We start from the raw sequence: 20,904 nt of genomic DNA on the forward strand, positions 1-20,904 counted from the left end.
CCCCCACCGGGAACCCTTTGTAAAGTGGATAGAGCTGCTGGAGCCAAAATCTTTCCTTGCACGTCAAAGGAGAGAATGATCCCGGTCTGAGCTGTGTGTGTTCCAGGCTTTCCTGATGTTTATTTAAGAGGACTCAGCAGGAGCCTCAAGGCATCAGGAGGTCCTCCGGGAACAAGCAGGGAGAGAGGGAGCCAGAAACTCCGTGGAATGCTTATAGAGCAGGTGGGGCGGGCACAGTAGCCTGCGCCAGGACAAGTTCTGGAATGAGGGCTCCATTCCCCTTTTTTTGCAGCCCACCCTGCCCTACCCACCCCTGTACTAACAGCTCTTAGGCCAAAAGCAACGCAAAGACATTCAGTGACAAGTTCACATACTCCTTTTGGAGTCCATAAGCAGCATCCACGGCCAAATAAACGGCACTCACCGCTTGGCAAGAGGGTCCCGTGAACATTTGCATGTAGCTGAGGGATTTCAGAGGAGGCAGCGGCAAGAAAAGTAATACGTTAAATGCTGACCATTTGAAAAGGAGATTGAGTTTCTCTGCCTGGAAATGTTGAACTTGAGTAAGCTGCCTACCTTCTAGGACTGGCCAGCTTTGGTTTGGGGTTTGGGTTTTTTTTTTCTTTTTCACTTCCCCCAAATTAGTTTTTTGCAGGTGTGCACGCAAAGAAAATCGTGATTGGGAAGGAGATTTATAGCTTTGTCCAGAGATCAGGAGCAGGGACAATTTCCTGAGCAGCGGGGCTACGCGGGCTTAATTTTCATGGTTCTGAAAAGGATCTTGCTGTAAGCTCGGGCTCTGCCCATGGTCTTTGCTGAGGTCCATGCTGTTTGTTCACCTGCTGTCCCCCTGTCCTCTGGCCTCCTGGGTTTGGGCTGCCTTGTCCAGGGGCTGAAGTCTGACGAATAACCAGAGCTTGCAGTGTGTGTTTTGGGGTTTTTTTTTCCCCTGAAACATCTGCAGCTGTGTACCATCTACTGCTGGAGATGAAGTGACCTCATGGCCTGGCTGGTGATCAGCCTACAATTCCACAGGGACATGGCAGCAAGCCCACATGGCCTTTTCTTGTTACAAGTCCAGTGACAATGCAAACACCTGCTCCTGCTTAGGACACTTCTGCAATTGGCTTTATTTTTCTGCTGCTTTGCCCAACCATGGAGGCAATTTTAAAGCATCCACAAACTGCGGTGTGTGTGTGTGTGTGTGTGTGTGTGTGTATACATCACTCACTCGCCAGTCCTGTGCACCCCCCCACACACACATATCTACTCTCCAGCCCCCTCAAGTAGCCGCGAGTGTCCACAGTATTTCAAACATGTCAAGAAAGCGGTCCCAGCCTAAGGCTTGAAGTTGGTGGACTGGGGAGAAGAAAGAGGAATGATCTAGAGAAGCTCAGCTCAGGAGAGTTGAGCAGGAAGAGAAAAACTCAGGAGGATAAAAAAGGGCCTTTGACCTGCTCCATCCAGACGGTCCCATCTAGCATCTCTGCCGACACTTCCCTTCTGGGTGTCCTTTTCTCCTGGTTATGTGTGCTTGAGGGGATGGGGGGAGGGGCATGGTAGAGGGGAGAGGCTTCCAGGAAAAGCATGTTTGGTCTTGAAGCACCTATGCTGGGACAGTGCTGTCCTAGGGGGGCTTTGGCCTGATCTAAGGCACCCTTTGCCCTAAGCTTGTGCCCTTGGCTGAATTCAGCTCAACAAGCCCTTCTTGGGCCTGGCTCCTGTCAGGAGGTGCTCCGGAAAAACCCTGGAAGGATGCTGTCCTGTACAAGGGATTTCCTTATCTGGGTTGGCAGGGTCATTTGTATTCCTCCAAGGAAAACAGCCTAGGGGCCAGTCACCACTGCTGAAAGTTCTACCTCGCCTCTTTGCCTGCCTACCTGTCTTTAAGAACTGGGCAGTGGGTTCTGTCGGATGCGTGGGTGTGAGCCCGGCGTGTTGCGTACTGCGTGGGAGTAGGCATGTGACTGTGTGGGGGCGAGGTGGGGGGGTGGAGAGCCATGAGGCTTTTTCCAATTTACATTTTTCGAATAGTTTTCTCCTGTGCTCTCCCAAGAGGCAGCACGCAGAGTGGAATGAGCATTTGACCTTTGCGAAATGTTGGTGGAGTGGGCTGGACAGACAGGGGCAGCGTTTGGGGGCAAGGCGGCGGCAGCTCGGAGCAGTAATTAAGTTACTTCTCCGCCTTTTTCAGTCCATAAACTGAGGACGGTGAGGGAGGCAGGCAGCAAAACGGAGGGAGCTTCCCAGGCCCCAGGCCACCAGGTCAGGACCACATGGACCGCTTCCTCCGCACCCAGCTGGTGGGAGCCCCACTCCAGACGCCCCTCAGACAAGAATGTTCTACCTGGGGGGCCCCAGTCAGGAGTTCCAGGAGAAGCCCCCTGGGGATCCGGGACAGGACTGCCGGGCAGGGGCTGGTCTCAGAAGCACAAGCAGAGACTCCCGGAGGGGAAAGAACAGGCACCTACGTGGCTCTTGGCATGTGCTGAGCACTCGTCTTTACATGTAGTCACTATGTGTGCATGGTCCCTCATTTAATCCTCACAACAGCCCCGTCACATAGGTACTGTTTTTGTCCCATTTTATAGATGAGGCAACTGAGGCACAGAGAGGTTAATAAGTGGTTGGCACTCAAACCCAGAGCGCCACACCCATGCGGCGTTTTCAGCCACTGGGACGACACTGCCTCTCCATCTAAGGTGTTCAGCGAGTACTTGTCAAAACCTGAATTCAGGTGTGCAGCTTCCGGGTTAGGGTCACGTTTTCCTGTGGGGCTGGGAGGAAGGGAGGTGGAAGTTCTGTCGACAGGGACGCGATTTTGCTCTCCTCATCCACTCCTCCCGCCAAAAAGAATAACCCACATTTTTCTGTGTCTTGATTATACGTTTGGCTCACAGACCACACTGCTGAGACTCCCCAAGGGAAAGAAAGGGGTTTTTCTAATTGGTTTGTTCATTTTTCGTCTTGATGTGTGTAGCCTGGTGGGAGGAGGGACAGGGCTATGGGGTCCCCTTTGGTCTTCTACTTGGAAGTCTCAGAATCTGTGGCCGCGGAGGCCTCTGGAGATACCCAGCCCTCTAATAGACCCGGGGGCAGGGGGGTCAAGGAGGACAGGAATGGACAGAACAGCCCAGAGAGGCAGGGTTGTGCCCACGAGTCTGTGTGGATGGATGAGAAAGGCCAGGGTAGGACTAAGTGGGGGAACCGGCCGGGCTCCCTGCCTAAGGAGCTCTGTGTCACTTGGGCCTTGGGCTGACTGTCCTTAGTGGGGACAGTAAAACCCGCCATTGTCATCTTCCTGGTGGGTGGGGGTTGGGGGGTGGATAGCAAACATGATGGAGAGCACTTTGCACTTTGAGAAGTTAAAAGCATTCGGCTAGCAATATCAGCCCCACGTGCGTGGCCTGCACACGAAAATGCCATCTTGTTCCAGGCGAGGCAGTGGGCCCCTGGCCGGCCTGTGCTTCCCTTTGAGTTGTATTGTTAGCATTTGGGTCTGGGGGCCCTGTGGCACGTGGCAAAACAGTATCCTGGGAGGAAACACTGCAGGGGGCTCCAGGCGGCCCGAGGGACCGTGGCCCATGACAGCCTAGGTGTGGGCCCTTGGGCCTGGCTTAGTCTTTGGGGTGGCTGGGGATTGCGCAGGACGTGTGCTCAGCACGCAGAGCGTCCCCTCTCTCCCTGGAATGCTGAGCGCGGCTCCAGGCCTTCCAGCTGCAGGTTGTTAAGTCCAGTCAGGCTGGGACTGAGGAGGGTTTCCTGTGACCCGGCCCCTGTGGCCGGGGCCTGCTCTTTCTCAGCCCAAGGTAATTTTTCAATTAACTCGATTGGCTGGAATCCGGGGCACCCTGGGAGTGTGGGAAACTGTCCCAGGCCGGAAGGGCCCTCCCCTTTGCCCCCGCTAGCTCGGGGCTTGACTTCCAGAGGGAGGATCCAATTTCATATCAGGACACCAGGATGTGATCCCAGTGCCCCTCTGAAAAATCCCAGATGGCGCCTTCTGGAAGCCCCAGTGGGCTCCACGCTGGCGGCCAGCCTGCCTCCCTCCCCGCCCCCCACGGGCTCCTCAGCCAGGCCCCGGCTCCGGCGGTGAGAGCCTCTTGTTACTGACTTTATTGCTAAACGATTTAGAAAAGCAGCCCTGCCAGTTTTCATAAGTGAAACATTTAAAGTATGCAAAGCATATTTTATTCCTTCCTGGAGCAGCTGCTCAGTTGGGCTGGAGAGTGATCAGGAGTGAGTTATATGAATTGGTGAGCTGTCCCTGCAGCCTTTCGGCCTCGGGCACCTCCCAACCGGTGACTGCGGAGGACTGGGGTGGCTGGAGCCCAGGACGCCCTCTTCCTCTCCCGCCCCCTCCATGTGGCCAGGCATCCTCTGTGATGGCATCGGAGCTGCTGCCAGTGTTTGCTGAGGGTGTATGTGGTGCCGGTCCTCTTTATTCCTGTCGTTCATAGAACATCACAGCGGCCCTGGGAGATGGATCCTGACATTAACCTGCCCATTCCCCAAAAGAGACAAGAGAAATGACCTGCTGGGGTCAAATGCGAGGGCAGAGGCAGGATCTGACCACCCCCACCCCACCCCCGTTTGTGACGCGGGAATTTCAGACTTGTCGCACCCTTGCATTAGGAGAGCCGTTGGCTGGACCCTGATCGCCCACTTCGCTTCTCTGCATAATTGTTTACATCTGTGGGGGCCCTCAGCAGCCTGACACAGTTCAGTGCATTTAACCCCTGATTGGATGGGTGAGACAGGCCAAGCAGCACGTTCTGGCCAAAGCACGTTTCCAGCTTGGCTTCCAGGTCACGGTGGCCGGTGGCCGAGCGCTGCTCAAGGTTGCGGATTCCGGACACCGTCCTCTGGGCTTCAGTTTTCGGCTGTCTTGTAAAGTGGGGATAGCCGCGTCTGCCTGCCCCCAGTCTTTTTAGGAAGGTAGCTGTCCCTCCAGGAGGAGCTGGACCCAGGAGAACCGCTCTCCTGATAAGCGGGACGGGCAGCTGCATCCCCTGTGCATTGTGGTGATGGGTGGAGAAGAAAGCCCAGGCTGTGGGTGATCGCTGCTGACTCAGGCCCGGGTGGGAGAGAGAGTGAGGGCCGGGCTTTCCCCGCAGCAGCGCCAAGGCCCTGGTCACGTCGGTTCCTTCCCGCTCGCAATGAGCTTTGTGCTCGCAGCACGGATGGTCTTTGTCCTGAGTCCCTAGGTCTGACCAATGCCGGGCCTTCTCTTTCATTTTCCCTCTTCATGTTTTGGTCGTTTATTTTCCCCCCAGGTGGTGAAAAAGAGGGAGGAGGGAGGAGAGAGGAGAGTCACGCAGGGGGAGGGTGGCAGGGAAGCAGTGGTTGCTGTCCCTCTCCTGGATACGGCCTTTAGGAGCCGGGCCTTGGGGAGGAGAGAAGCTTGTTGCAAGAGCCAAGGACGGGGAACCCGGCAGTGTTTACCAGAGTTCGAAGAGAGGCCCAGTTCCCTCTCCATGCTCATTTGTCGGGCTCTCTGTCCTGGAACGTAGTTCTAGAAATATGTACAGCATGACATTTAAGGCTGGGAGCCCTGTCCAGTGGTTCAGAACATGAGCTTTGCAATCAGTCTTGTGAGTTGGGATCCGAACATGCCATCTGAACTAGCCCTGTGACCTTGAACAGGCCAGGCCACCAGTCATGGCTTCTGTCTCTGATGTGCAAAATGGAGAGGCTAGCGCCATTCCCACAGGCTTGGCGAGAGAATTCGGTGCGCTGGGGCTCACTGCCAGACACATGGTCGACTCCCAAGTGGAAGCTGGGACTCTCAGGCAAAGGACAGTGGCCTGGTGGCTGTGCCGTTGGTACTGTCAGACCCATTTAGGTGGGAGAAGAGGACAAAGGCTGATTTGGTCAGTAAATGGCCTTGAGGCATAACTTGCCTTCCAGGGTGTCAAGCCAGGGGGACTGGTCACTGTCGTCAGAGAGAAGCCAAAATTGAAGTACTTGTTGGGGGTAGAGACACGCTGGTTTGCGGAGGCCAATTCCAGTGTCCACTTTGCTCATCCAGTTTCTGAAGGAGAGCGATAGCTTGGAGTGCTTAGCACATGGCAGGTGGCTTTTACATCTGTGGGGGTGCTGGGTGCCCAGAAAATGGTCCCAGACAGAAGCAGTTCGTCAGGATTCTTTTTTTGTTGCAAGGGATAGAACATGCTACTCAAATTGGCTTAAGAATGTATTGGCTCGTGTCCAGGGGTAGAGCCTGGCTTCAGGTATGGGGTGATCCAGGGCACAGGTATTTCTGAATCCAGTCTTTGTCTTTTTGGCGCTCCCCTCTCAGTGGCAAGGTGGCCGCCAGCATCTACAGGCTGCATTATCATGCCCATCATTCAAGAGAGCAGCTCCTGGGCCAAATGTTGACTCTGATTGGACTGACTTGAGTCATGCTCCTCTCCAGGACCAGTCACAGCAGGCAGAGAAACTCAGTGTTGTGATTGGCCAGACTGGGTCACATTCCCACCCCTGAATCACAGGCCAAAGGGAAAAGGAGGTGTTATGTCAAAAAGACAGGAGGCATCTGACCAGGTGATGGTGCAGTGGATAGAATGTCAACCTGGGACTCTGAGGACCCAGGTTCGAAACCCTGAGGTCGCCGGCTTGACTGCAGGCTCACCAGCTTGAGGGCAGGGTCACCAGCTTAAGCATAGGATCATTGAAGTGATCCAGTTGTCACTGACTTGAGCCCAAGGTCGCTGGCTTGAGCAAAGGGTCACTGGCTCGGCTGGAGCCCCCTGGTGAAGACACATTATGAGAAGCGATCAGTGAATAACTAAGGTGCCACAGCTATGGTTGATGCTCTCTATCTCTCTCCCTTGCTGTCTCTCTTTCTTTCTTTTGCATGTGCTCACGCTAAAATAAAATAAAAAATGTAAAAAAAAAAAAAAAGGCATGGATGTCATCTAGACTGAAACGTCTGCTATTCCATCCAGTGGGTGATAACAAAGAACTGAAAAGGTAGGATGAACCAGCATCCCAGAGGAACAGTGGCTTTGAGACCTGGCTTGACAAGAATGATACGATTCCTCCTTGCGCCGAGAGGATGTCCCAGGACAGCCACCGTCAGCCCACTTGACACGATGAGCTGGCCGTAATGCACTGGTTCTGAGTTCCAGTGGAAACGGTGTTCAGTAAAGGCCAGAGGAGGCAGCTGGCCAGGCCCTGAAGAAGGGCCGGCCCTTTCTTCTCCTTCCCTCCTGCCCTGCAAGTGGACAGGAGAGGGCTCCTCAAGGCCACTAAGGAGGCCTGGGCATTGGGCTTTGGGGCTGAGCTATTATTGCTGCCACTGCCCATCAGGGACTGTACCACCCCGGTGGCAGGAGAGTGCCGGTGTCTCCCGCCCGCAGCCAGATGGTGTGTTTGGAGGTTCCTATTCCTCCAGGACTAGAGCGATCTTTGCAGACCGCCAAGGACCGTGAGTCAGCGCTGTGGTGGCCACAAGCCACAGCCCCAGAAAGGCTGCCAGAGGCTGTCCTTCCTGGGCTTGCAGAGCAGGGCGCACAGAAGGACCTCGAGTGACAAACTGGCACATTACAAGGATTGGGCCAGGCCACTCGCAGGGACCACATCCTGTAGCACCGGTCCTTGAGTTTAGTTCTGCCTGAGAATGAGGGAGCTGTGTGTCCGGGCTTTGCAGTTCCTCGGCTTCCCTGGGGTGTCTCGCATTTATTTTATTTTATTTTTTTAAGATTTTATTTATTTACTTTAGAGAGGAAAGAGAGAGAGAGAGAAGTGGGGAGGAGCTGGAAACATCAACTCCCATATGTGCCTTGACCAGGCAAGCCCTGGGTTTCGAACTAGCAACCTCTGTGTTCCAGGTCGACGCTTTATCCACTGTGCCACCACAGGTCAGGCTGGCGACTCCGCATTTAAATCTGTGACCGTCACTCTTCTGGGGCAGGAGACTCATCCCCACCCCTGGTGCCTGGCAGGCATTGCTGGGTCAGTGCTTGGTGTGGGGGAGGATGAAGGATGTCGCTGTCCCTGGGGAGAATCGGATCCCTGGGAGGAGGAATTGGGTGGTCACAGCTCTCCCGTGGGCCCCTGAGATCACAAAAGAGGATCAGCTTGGCAGCGGGGCCTGGGGCAGCCTGGGCATGAGGTACGTTTATCGGCCGGCACCTGCACTGGCACTGACTCTGCGGGCAAAACAGATTACACAGCACCCAGAGGGGAAAACAGTGACTGCAATATGAGAAGAACACAAAGGCTGTGTCGCCCAGTACCTGCAGTGCCCGCCCCCGCCCCCACCCCACCTGCAGTATGAAGCCCCAGGCGGCTCTCCCAGGCCTGGGCACAGCCCTGAGATCAGTCCCTGTGAGGGGTAGCTGGGTGTTATTTGAGAATCTGTATTTGGTGATCGCTATATAGCTCCCCAGCAGCCCCAGGACGTTTAAGTGTCAGAGTCAAGGGACCCAGAGAACATGAGATCTCCAGCAGACAACAGTTCTAGCTCTAACCTGCCTGCTGCCGGGCCCCATTCTGGTCAAGTGTGTCTGTGTCCACTCAGAGTGGGGCAGGGGGAAGGACAGGAGAGGCTGCGGGGAGATTGGGGACAGAGGTTCGTTTGCAGTTTCTCACACAGGGACCAGGCAGGAGGGGACACCTGGGCTGGCCCTGCGGGGGTGACTGAGCGGAAGGAAGCCATGCCCAGGCTTGCCTCACCCGTCCCGACCCAGGGTGGCCAGTGGAGGCCTGCCTCTGAGGCTGCTCTTCCCAGGCCACGGTTCTCAGCTGTCAGCCCCCACAGGCAAACCTTACATCCAAGACCCACCTGGCTGAACTTCCCTGCGGCAGCTCCGGCCATTTACAGAGCTTTGAGGTCCCTTCAGGGCTGGGCCGGGCTGGAACCGAGGGCCACATTGCTGCTCCAGAACCCAGCACTCCCAGCTCCACTCCAGTGCTCGTCGTTTTGGCCAAGAGGCTGAGGTTCTGTGACCTCGGGCCTCCCTGCCTGGAGAAAGGGTGCCAATGGTGGGAACCGTCCAGAGGGGTCAGAGGGCTCCCTGACCTCGGGCCTCCCTGCCTGGAGAAAGGGTGCCAATGGTGGGAACCGTCCAGAGGGGTCAGAGGGCTCCCTGAGAGGGAGCAGGAGGCTCTGCCTGCCTTGGGGGTCAGCCTGCAGTCTGGCGGCTGTACTCGCGGGAGAAGGGGTACCATACTGCTCAGTGGGGACAGGCAAAGGCCCTGTGGCCAGACCACCTGGGTTCAACCACATGTTGTCTCCGTGCCTCAGTTTCTTCTACAAAGTGGGCACACCCCCTGTGGTTACTGTGAGGACTGAGAAATAACGCACATGAAGACTTAGAACGTTCTGATGTACACAGGTAGAAGACTTCCAGAAACTTCCAGAGACTTCCAGATTGGCCGGGCTCCCCTTCCACTGGGGTCCTGTGGAGGGCCTGGCACTGCTGGGCTTTTTACCTGAATTTGGGAGGAAGGGTTATAAAAAATGAGTTTTTAATGAAAATCTATGATCTGTTACCCCAAATGTAGATTTTTTTTTTCCCCTTGAGGTATAATTTGCATGCAGTGACATGCACAGGTCTTATGGGTCCAGCTTGAGTTTGGTGAGTTTTGACAGATGTGTGCTTGGCTGTTGATCAAGGTATCTACTTGTGACGGGCAGGCAGGGGCCGTTGCTCCCAGCCTGGGTTCCCTGACCTCCCGCAGCGTGGCTTCCACTGAGCATGCCCGGTGCCCTCTGCCTCCGGTGGTCATTCAGCCTCCTGGGCCGTGTACGCCGTCCCTCCGGAGTCAGGAGGCCCAAGGCCAAGGCCTTGCGGTTATTGAGTCCGGCCCCTTTTTTCAGAACAGCAGGGAGGCTTGCCCTTTCTTGTGATGATGATCATGACAAGCTACATTTGACCCGCATCTGGAAGCTTCCATGGTATTTTCACTTAGATGATTGCTTTGTTTAATGTTTACCCCAGGCCTTGGAGACTGGTCCTGGCTCCGTTTTCAGATAAACTCAGAGGTCACTTGTCCAAAGGTCAGGTAGCTGGGACGTGGGGGAGTCAGGAGCGAGTCCCAGCGGGCTGGCTCCAGACCTGCCTGTCCCGTCCCTGTCCCCGTCCCGTCCCCTCCACCCCCCACCTAGGCACCTTGCTGAGCGTCGTTGTGGAATGCTGCAGGAGCCTGGTCCCGGGCTGAGCTCTGGGTGCGCAGTGTGAGTGAGACAGAGCGCCTGTGTGGGACATATGGGCTGGCAACGAGGTCTCACCCTTTGCCTGGAGCTGCCTGGGGACGGGCCCCTGGTGGACGGCCGGGAGCACCATGAGAAGGGGCAGGGGCTGGCGCACTGGGACCCAATTCCACTACGAAATAGGAGCACACTCCTGCCCTGCTAGGAGGCACATCTGCCACCCCTGGCACCCACCAAGGAGCCTGCTAAGTCCCTGGGCTCCTTCCATGTCCCTCCCCCATCCCCCGCTGCCACCGCCACCCTGCAAGTGATGCAGTGCAGGGGTGAAGCCTGGGTGCTGGGCCAAGGTCACCCAGTTCAGACCCTGGCTCTGCTCTTTACTCAGTATGACCTTGGTCAAGTCACTGAACTCCTGTGCCTCGATTTTCCTGTCTGTAAAATAGGGTGACGGATGATGCTGAGACCTACTTCAAACTAGTTCAGGCGTGTAAAATAGTTCAGAGCCTGGCACACAGAGTGCGTGCTAAAAGAACATTAGTAAAGGAGCAATTGCTATTGTGACACATGGTAATTATAAGATTATTGTTATTATTGAGGCCTTGGCTGCAGAAGGCGAGGCCTGCAAACCTACGACTCCTCCGGAGACCTAGGAGTCTCCTAGTCCCCCTGAACAAGGCTTGTCACACACTGGGGGCTCTTCCCCAGGGCCAGGAGCAATCACCTCCCTTCTGCTCCCTTCTGCTCTATGTTGATTCCTCTGCTGTTCACACTTCCTCCTCCTCCCACTCCCTGGATTCCACAGCAACTGACCACAGGACAGACCTGCAGAGGCTACTGGCCTTTAACCAGCTGAACTCGGACTCAGAATCAGAGAGAAATCAAAGGCTGCCCAGTGCCAGGCAGCCCTGCCCAGCCGCTGCTGCTCCAGGTCTTGATGCAGCTGTAGGGCTGAGCTGTGTTGTCCAGGCCCCGGGCTGTATTTTCCCTCCTAGGTGTGTTTTTTACTCTCTGCATATTGCCTCCTTGTTACAAAGTGGCTACTGCAGCTCCAGCCCAAGTCCACTTTCCAGGCAAGAAGGCAGAATAAGGGCAAAACCCTTTTTTCTTCAAGGGCAGTCCTCCCAGGGGACTTGGTTCTACATCTCACCTGCCAGAACTGGGTCACATGGACAACCCTAATTGCAAGGGAGGCTGACCAATGGCATTTTAAGTACTAGATACTCATCGCTCTGGCAAATAAAAAGAGATGCGCCAGAGAAGGGGAGGGTCTGCCCCAGCTTCCTTTGCCACCTCTGAGGGGGTATGCCACACCCCCTTGCCCTAGGGAAGAACCCACCCCCACTCCCGGATTCTGGTGCTTGGCCTGCCTGTGTGCATGTAAGGCCTCCGCCCCGCAGGGCATAACTGCTGGCAAGAGAGCCCCGTGGCCTGCCTGCTGAGTCTGCTGCTGCTTTGATGACACCCCGCCCTTTCACTGCTCACCACCCACCCCCCACCCCCTACCCCTGTGTGAGGACACTGGTTGTCCCAAAACCGCATGAAGATACACAGATGATCTTTCCTGTTTCTGTCCTTGGGCAAGCACCGGGACAGTTTCTCCAGAAGTGGTGGTCCCTTCCTTTCTGTCCTTGGGCTCAAGACTTCCTCCTGTCCCTGGGTCTGTGGCCTGCGCTGCCCAGGTGCTGGACGAGCACCACCCTCCTCCTCCTCCATCCTGTGCCCTCTAGACTAGCATTGGCCGGGAGAACTCCGTGCAGTGATGGCAGTGGCCTCTCTATGTGTGCACTTGAAATGGGGCTCGTGCAATAGAGGAACTGGGTTGCTCGTTTTAATTAATTTACACTTAACCACACGTGACGAGTGGCTGTCTTACTGAGCAGTGCAGTTGCAGACTAGAGCAAGGACCCTGCTCCTGCTAGGGGGCGGGAAGATGCATAATCGATAACATTCATCTAGATTCGTAAAGAGTGGGTCCCTCTAAGGGAGCTGATAATATGAAGGCCCAGAGAGGAACAGGGACTTGCTCAAGGTCACACGGCGAGGTAGCAGTCCCTCTGCGGCAGAAACCCGCGTCTTCCAACTCCGGCTTCTCCACTGTTTCTGAGGAATGTCACCGCTCCCCTCCGTGCAGATCCGAGCCTTTTTAAGTGTATTACAGGCGGTTCATTCCCATCACCCCCATTTTACAGGTGAGGCAACTGAGGCCCAGGAGAGGAAGTGCCTATCCTCGGTCCCAGAGCCCAGAAACAGACGGGCTTTGGTCTCTGAGGCTCTCTGTGATTGCAGTGCCAGAGTTGTCACGGATCTCTGCCCGGTTCACACCCCCAGCGGGGCAGGGGCAGTGAGTAAGCTAGCTCACACCTCTCTCTTTCCGTGGAGTTGTTTTTCCAGCCCGGTCTCCTAAGACTTGGCTCCTGCAGGTGCCACACCTGGTGTCCCGCCCTCCTGCTTATTCAGGACAAGACTGGGGTGGGGGGTGGGGGGGCAGGAATCTAGACAGGGGTGGGGGGGACAGGAATCTAAGTGTGTAAAGCACACCTGTTAGGAGGTGAGCTCAGGAAGAACGTGCCTTTGCCAGTGGTCGCCCAGGAGCTGGGCACCCGGCCCCATCTTGCTCCCTGCTCTCTCGTAAGTGCAGCGACAGAGAAGCCTGTGCCTTCGCCACCGTCCCTGGAGGTGCTCCAGCCAAGCCCTTCCTGTGATCGCCCGGTTCGCTGTGCCAGAACCCCCGTGGGATGGGCGGAGGGTTGCTGGATAAAACAACCTGCCCAGCTGAATTTGCATTTCAGATAAACAACAAATACATGTTGAGGGTGAGTCTATGTCCCTGTGATATTTAGGACATAACGTATACTAAAAAGTGATGTCTTATTTACCTGAAATTCAAATGTAGTTGTGCATCTGGGGTTTTCTGTTGGTTTTGCTTGCTCAGTCCGGCGAGCCTTAACGGGTGGCATTTACCCCCGTGCAGTGTGCATGACAGCCGAGACCCGGACAGACGGCGGGGCTTGTGCAAGCTCACGGTACAGCCCTGCCCAGGACTGGCTTCGAGGCCAGGTCTCTTAGAATCCTCTGCTGTCTGCGTAACCACAGTTAACAACCTCACTGCCTTCCTCAGGGCCGTTTGCGGAAGCCCAGAAGTCACATTAGAAAAAAAAAATCAAAACAAACCTGTTTTCTGCCTGTCAGGATATGTTAGCAGTTACTCACACCTTACTCTGAAATAGACTTTTGGTGACAGTTGAGTGAGGACAGACCCTGGCAGGATGGGCAATTGAGGAGAAATGATGGAGGAGAGAGTGTCTTAGTCCATTCGGGCTGCTGTAACTAAAACACCATAGTCAGGATGCTTATAAACAAAAATGTGTTACTTAAAAGTTCTGGAGGCTGGAAGTCTAAGATCAAGGTTCTGGTAGATTCGGTGACTGGCGAGGTCCCTCTTCATGGTTTATAAACAGCTTTCTTTTTTTTTTCCCCGTATCTTCATGTGGTAAAGGGGCAAGGGAGCACTCACTAGAGTCTCTTTTAGAAGGGCACTAATTCGGCCCTGGCCGGTTGGCTCAGCGGTAGAGCGTTGGCCTGGCGTGCGGGGGACCCGGGTTCGATTCCCGGCCAGGGCACATAGGAGAAGCGCCCATTTGCTTCTCCACCCCCCCCCTCCTTCCTCTCTGTCTCTCTCTTCCCCTCCCACAGCCAAGGCTCCATTGGAGCAAAGATGGCCCGGGCGCTGGGGATGACTCCTTGGCCTCTGCCCCAGGCGCTAGAGTGGCTCTGGTCGCGGCAGAGCGACGCCCCGGAGGGGTAGAGCATCGCCCCCTGGTGGGCAGAGCGTCGCCCCTGGTGGGCGTGCCGGGTGGATCCTGGTCGGGCGCATGCGGGAGTCTGTCTGACTGTCTCTCCCCGTTTCCAGCTTCAGAAAAATACACACACACACACAAAAAAAATAGAAGGGCACTAATTCTATTCCTGAGGGCTCCACCCTCATGACTTAAACACCTTCTGACTTAATCACCTCCCAGAGGCCCCACCTCCAAATATACATTGGGGATTAGCTTTCAACATATGGAATTTGAGGATACCCAAACTTTCAGTCTACGGCAGGGAACAATAATGGAAGTGCTAAAGTCTTAGATATAGCGGGAGATGGTGAGCCAGGGCTGGGGTACAGATAGGTGGTAAGAGTTAAGACCTTCTATGATCTGACCCCAGTGAACCTCTCCAGGCTTCCTTTTGCTCCTTCTCACCTTGTACCCATTCGCTGGTCACCCAGGGACCTCTGGCTGTCCAGCCTCTTGGCCTTTGCTCTTGCTGTTCCTCTGCTCACCACCGTCCCCAACCCATCTTCCCAGTCCCACCTCCGATGTCCTTGTGCCCTAAGCAGATAGAGCCCCTCCCTTGCGTTGTGCTTCATTGTGTGTGCTCCTCCTCTACCGCTGGAGGCTTCTCGGGGCCCAGGCTGTTCCCTGCTCCTTTCTGGACACCCTGTGCCAAGCCTATAGTGAATGTTTGCTGGCATGAGGGCAGGAGGGGGACCCCCAAAGCAAACTCCTACTTTGCAGCTTTGCTGAGAGACTTGGACAGTTCCCAGCTTGCTTTTGAGTTGATCTCAGAGCAGCCAGACGCTCCCGTGCAGACGGCCTGCCTCCCTGGGGAGTGGTTTTGGGACCCTTTGACCCATGTTCACAGTGGGGGCTAGCCTGAGGACAGACCTGTCTGTGACATTCACCTGGGAGTCCCTGGTACCTACAGCAGCACCTGGCATGTGGCAGGTGCCTAGAAATTTCTGTTGGGTGGATGCTTGGGTGGAGGGAGTCATTCATGGGTCATGTGTCGTCACACACTGGGGCACTTGGGACCTCGTAGTGACGGGTACAGCCAGGCCCGCTCTCGGAGACCTGTGCCCACCAGGCGCACAGGTGACAAACAAGTGGGCCTCCCTCATAATAAGTGGTTTTTGTCCAAAGTGCTGTCACAATTAGACACCAGGCTGGGGCCACTTTAGGTCTCTTGAGGTGACAGTGGGGCTGAGACCAGCCAAAGAGAAGAAGCCTATGGAGAAAAGAGGGAGGCTCTTCCAGCCCCCGTAACTCCAGCACCTTCCAGAGCTGAAGGACACTGTGGCCTCGGGGGGCTCAGAGAGGGCCGCCGGACAGATATGTCCCAGGAGTGCAGCGGGCAGGGGAGGTGCTCAGCACAGGGGAAAGGTGGTGTGCCCTGCATTTAAAGGGCCCCACAGGCTCCTGTGGGGGAGTGGAGGGGGGCGGGGAGACCTCCCTCGCACCAGTGGCGGCTGGATCCAGGTGGCCTCAGAGGAGGAGGTCAGGGGCCACAGGGGAACCACAGTTTCCAAGGCCTCTGGTGGTGGAGCGACAGCTGTCCTCAAGGCCTCAGCCCTGGTTCCCTCAGCCTGTCCCTGCCCCCGGTCCCCAGACCTGGCTGGGCCTCCAGGCCCTGAATCCCCAGGAGTCCCGGTGCCCAGGGAAGGGGCAGCCTCCACCTGATCAATATTGAGCGCTTCCTGTGTATGTTGAGAGCAGGCTGGGGACCACATCTGACGTGAGGAGGGTGTCTTCCTGTCTCCTTGGAGCCACACCACCTGATGCAGTTTAGACCCATTTCACAGATGGGGTGTCTGAGGTTTAAAGGGGAAGCGACTTGCTCATGACCACACACCTGGTCGGTGGGGGAGCCAGACCGGAGGCCTGGAGAGTTCATAGGCGAGGGCTGCACCCCCAGATCCCATGGCCGTGTGAGACAGGACGGTGGGAGAGGGCCCCTCCTCGGAGGTGCCATGGCCTGTGTCACAGTGAGAAGGCCATCACAGGAAGAACAGGGACTGTAGGGCAAAGGCCCTGAAGCTGGAAGAGCTTGGCATGTGGCCGAGGCAGAGAGAGGGACCCGTGCGGCGGGAGGGTGGGGGAGAGGGCCAGAGCGATGGCTGGGTTTTGTGTTGTCAGCAGCACAGGCTAGACCCTCCGGGCCTGCTACCCCGAATATTTCAGGGTCTCCTTTAACCCATGCGGTGAGCATTCTGGCCACGAGTGTGCGTTGTGTTAAGGGTTCACACTGCAGACGGTCGTACAGCTAGTGAGGCCGCTTTCCCCTGCTTGCAGCACCCTCTGCAGCATGGTGTCTGCTATTGCTCAAGTGAGCAGACCCACGGGTGGACGTGCCAGTCAGCCTGCACTGAGCTGGGACAGAGGTGCACCCTCCGGGTACCTTCCCAAGGCTCCCCAGCGCCTGAGGGGTACACGTTCCCCGTGGTCTCATTCTGGGCACTCCCGTGTACAGGGCTGGGTTTAAGTGCCGCAGAAACCTCTGCCCGTGGTGTTGCCGTTGGCGCTGCTCATTAGAACCTGTTTTCCTGCACATTCAGGTGTGAATGCCAATGTCCTGTTTCTTCGGGGTGCCTGTATTTCTTGAGACGTGTTGAGTATGCCTTTCTAGGGCTGTTTGCCAAATGTCAGACCGGGGGCTTGGGCTCTGGAGTCAGCCAGGTCTGGGTTCACAGCCCAGCTCTGCTGTTAACTAGGACTTCGTGGAGCTACTTCATCTCTCCAAGCCTCCACGTCCTAATCTGTGAAGTGAGGTTAGGACAGTACCTGTCCAGGAGGTTTGGGTGGGATTAAAGGGGATCACGCATTCCAGCTTACCTGGGCACACTGCTGGCTCGGGGTCGGGGTGCTGACTGCCACCAGCGCCTCAGTCCACCCTTGCTCCTCCCCTTGGAGGGGAAGACCGTCGGCCATTGGGGTGGGCGCTCTCGGTGCCGTGACAGCAGTGGTGGGGCCCGGGAGAGCATGGTGGGGTGTGGGGGTCCCACCAGGAGCGCGCTGCAGGCTGGGAGTGGGCCCAGGACCAGGTCTGGCGCTCTGGGGGTTTTCTTTCTGCACACACGTAGGAAAGGCCGTGAAGGCAGCGCGGATAGGAACAGCCAAGGCACCTTAGAACTGTCCCCAGAAGAAGTGATCGAGCGCAAGCTGGCGCCCCTTCCTCTAACCCTGTGCCCTTCTCCCCTAGCGCTCCTGCGGGAAGAGGTGACCCGGCTCCAGGAGGAGGTCCACCTGCTGCGGCAGATGAAGGAGATGTTGACCAAGGACCTGGAGGAGTCACAGGGCGGCAAGTCCTCCGAGGTCTTCTCAGCCACCGAGCTCAGGGTCCAGCTGGCCCAGAAGGAGCAGGAGCTAGCCAGAGCCAAGGAAGCCTTGCAGGGTGAGTGACAAGTCAGCGTGGTCCCTCCGTCCCTCACCTGGGGCTCAGGCGCAGAGTGATGCGGGCACGGGGGCGTCCCAGCACTCACAGCCCCAGACGAGGCTGCCCTGTCCCTGTTGGGGTAGATAGCTGCCTCTTCCAGGGTTGGGCACATAAGTCATCCCCTCCTCCCGTGTGACGTCCCCTGTTTTCCATCACGGCTGGTTGTGGGGCTGCTCCCCCCCACCCCCACCCCCTGAGGCAGGCTTGGCAGGTGGGTGAGCATCTTCCCTGATGAACCAGGGTGCTGACCCAGCCACTAGATCTCCTTCCTCCCAGCAACCTCAGGGTCCTAGTGCACAGGCCATGTTCTCTGCTGGAGGACACGGTGGTCCCTTGCACTTCACTCAGGCTCTACTGTGCTGGGCTCTCCCAGTGGGGGGTTCGGTCCTCTTGTTGAGTTGCTTGGAGGTCCCCCGAAGAAGGGCAGCCTCCAGGCCCAGGAAGGTGGAAGAGTTGGGAGAGAACGTGCTGTGGGTGTCCAGGTCGTCTCCTGACAAGATGGACCACGGAGCCATCACCAGACACTGCTCTAGGAAGCGAGGACACCCGTGGGCCCACCTGTCAGCCTGCTTTCCTCGGAGCTGGCCTGGGACCCCAGCAGCTACGTGCCCACCCTCTGCGGGTGGGAGGGAGCTCTCCAGCAGAGACACAAGGAGAGAATAGTCTTCAGGGTCAGCCTTGATTCTCTCGCGCTCCCCAAGTTGCTGGGGGCGGGGGGGGGGGCAGTAAAACTTGGCACGCTGCTTTCCACTTACATTTCTTAGAATGATCAAGACTCTGTGAAGACTTTATTTTTGAAGCCAGAGCAGGTTGATTATGTAGATTGAAACAGAGACTCCCAAACAGGGGGGCTTAAAGAATCCATTTGGCTCTCTCCAATGTCATGGTTGGTCAAATAAATTTGTAAATATGATATATATGTTTTGCTTGCTTATAGTTTGCATTGGGTGTGGGGGACAGGCTGTAAGCAGGCCGGGTCATTATAGCCTAGGGCTCTGGGTTTTTTGGGTTTTGTTTTTTTGTTTGTTTGTTTTTTGCAGATACAGAGAGAAAGTCAGAAAGAGGGATAGATAGGGACAGACAGGAATGGAGAGAGATGAGAGCATCAATCATCAGTTTTTCGTTGTGGCACTTTAGTTGTTCATTGATTGCTTTCTCATATGTGCCTTGACTGGGGAGCTACAGCAGACTAAGAAACCCCTTGCTCGAGCCAGCGACCTTGGGTCTAAGCTGCTGAGCTTTTGCTCAAATCAGATGAGCCCACACTCACGCTGGTGACCTCGGGGTCTCGAACCTGAGTCCTCCGCATCCCAACACTCTATCTACTGCACCACCACTGGTCAGGCACCTAGGGCTCAATTTTAAGACTAAGCTTTCTTTTCCTCACACCCTTGACTGTTGCATGATAGGGGGTGGTGCACTCTCATGAGGAATCCCATTATGCCTCAGATAAGTGACTTTGTATCAGAGACTTCCTTGTTTGTATATTGGATTAAAGGTTTTGATTTCTATACTATAAAATGGGGCAGAGGAGCCCATGCTGGAGGAGAGCAGAGAAAGGCCACGTGGAGGAGAGGAGAAGCAGCCAAGATGACGGAGTGCTGAAGGAGAAGCCAGTTTGTGCAGAGAGAAGGAGATGGGGAACAGAGGTGAATAAGGCTGGTGAGGTAGAAACCTTTGATTCTAGGAAACCCAGATAAGTTAGTGGCTTTGAGAGCCCAGAATGGAAAGGGAAGTGTTTTCCTACTGTGTGTATTTCTTGCCCGCCGGGTGCAAGCTAGGATTAAAGCTAATGGCCCATCAGTTCTTGGCTCCATTGTTTCATTACCGTCTGTCCAAATCAAATGCAAACCTGCACGGGCCAGGTGGCTATGATGGTGGCCGTGGCTACTGGCTTTACAGTCACCATCCCGGGGAGCACTTCCAGGTAGTGGGTGGTGCTGCTCCCTCCGCCTGGGAGAGACCCAGGGAAAGAGCAAGAGTTGAGGGCCAGAGAGTCCCTCCGGCCAGAGCTTGGTCTGAGGCCGGGCGTGGCCTCAGGGAGGGTTAGGCAATGTCATTCCTGGCTGGGTGTCCCTGTCCAGGCTGCCCGTCTAACTGGGGGCCGTGGGATTGACTGCTGGGCAGTTCGCCGGCTCTGCTGTAGCGGTTCCCCAACCAGAGGGGAGATGTGGGCAACAGAACACTAATGCACTGGCTAAGCAGGCCGTCCATCCCAGACCCTGCTGCCACCGATGGTCCCGGGGATCCTGGGACATCACCTGGGAGGGTGATACCTGGCCCAGATGTCACAGCACTCTCTGTGTATGAGTTCTTTTCAGAAAACAAATTACTCTCAAAAGCAGGGGTTTTGTTTCCGGTGGCATCTCCGAGACAGTCTTCTGGGTGGTCTCTTCACGCCACAGCAGGCAGGTGGTCTGTGTTATGGTCCAGCTGACGCTGCGTGGTTGGGGAGTCCTGGTGCCAAGTACGCATGCTTCCTCTGGGCAACCGTCCAGCCGTCCAGGCAGATCTGTGTGAGCCTCCCTCTGAACATCCCTCCCCTCCCCTCCTCTCCCCTCCCCCCTCCCCTTCCTCCTTCCTCCTCCTCCTCTCCCCTCCTCCTCCCCTCCTTAGGATGAGACCCAACCTCAGGAATCCCTCTGAGGAAGTGCCTCAGGGAGAGAGCTGATGTCCTTTGGACTCTAAGCTTTGTGAACCTGTGGGGACTGCCTCAGGAAGCCACTCTCAACTGGATGAACCCGCCTTCCATGTCTTTGGTCAGAGAAAGAATTCCCACCCATATGCACCCTCTGGCCCTATGGGGAGCAGAAGAAACTCGCCACTCTCAGGCCAGAGGAACTGGCAGGGGAGTGAACGGAGGTTTGCTTACCCCGCTCCCTAGTCCCTGGGACAAGCGGTCTGTCTTCTCCAAACCTGTTCTCTGTGCTGCATGATGGGACAGCCCTGCTGAATTAAACCACATACTGCCTGTGCAGGTGACCGCACAGCTCCTGCTCCTGCGGTGAGAGCAGGCTCTTCTCGTGATGTGCAGGCCCACGGGGTGCAGAGCGGTGCACGCGTTTCTTCCTAACTCTGCACCACGAGACTTCTTATCCATCATCAGAAGTCTTCCCAGGGGTCCAGAGCACATCACCTGATGACGCAGGGACTCCTTTGTGGGAACAGTCATCTCATCCACGAGGACCTGTCAGTGTTCCTTAGAGGAGAGCTTTATCAAGTATGTACTGTGTGCCGGCGCTCTTCTGAGCACTGGATCTACCGTTCACCTCAGTCCCGTGAGGAGGCCGGACCCCCTTTCACCAGTGGAGACTGAATGGGGCTCAGCGAGGTTCAGGAACCTGGCCAAGTTTATGTAGCTTCTTCAGAAACTTTTCCTGCTACACCAACACAACCCATCTTCTCCAGGGATTGAAGTCAGCCTGAACAACAGAGAGGGGACATGGTGGTAGCTCAGGAATGGGGACAACACACTCTAGAATCAGGTC

General features: G+C 56.0%; 1 protein-coding gene and 1 long non-coding RNA gene across 5 annotated transcripts in view; one reads left to right on the forward strand and one right to left on the reverse strand.

The window, feature by feature from the left end:
* The window catches only part of KAZN (kazrin, periplakin interacting protein), a 763,503-nt gene that overhangs the window by 634,144 nt on the left and 108,455 nt on the right, over positions 1-20,904 (forward strand). For 3 of the 4 annotated variants that reach the window (XM_066375120.1, XM_066375121.1, XM_066375124.1), the window contains one exon: positions 17,183-17,374. In XM_066375120.1, coding sequence (XP_066231217.1) covers positions 17,183-17,374 — 192 coding nt within the window. Of the gene's footprint in view, positions 1-12,766; positions 12,976-17,182; positions 17,375-20,904 lie in introns of those variants that run through there. The other variant, XM_066375122.1, reaches the window with a different exon arrangement.
* Positions 4,438-9,336, reverse strand: LOC136399669 (uncharacterized). The gene is made up of 3 exons (XR_010750188.1): positions 9,314-9,336; positions 8,792-8,971; positions 4,438-4,475 (listed from the first exon to the last, which is right to left on the reverse strand). It is a non-coding gene; the product is annotated as an uncharacterized lncRNA (long non-coding RNA).

This window comes from Saccopteryx leptura, chromosome 3 (genome assembly GCF_036850995.1).
Source record: "Saccopteryx leptura isolate mSacLep1 chromosome 3, mSacLep1_pri_phased_curated, whole genome shotgun sequence".
Lineage (NCBI taxonomy): Eukaryota > Metazoa > Chordata > Mammalia > Chiroptera > Emballonuridae > Saccopteryx > Saccopteryx leptura.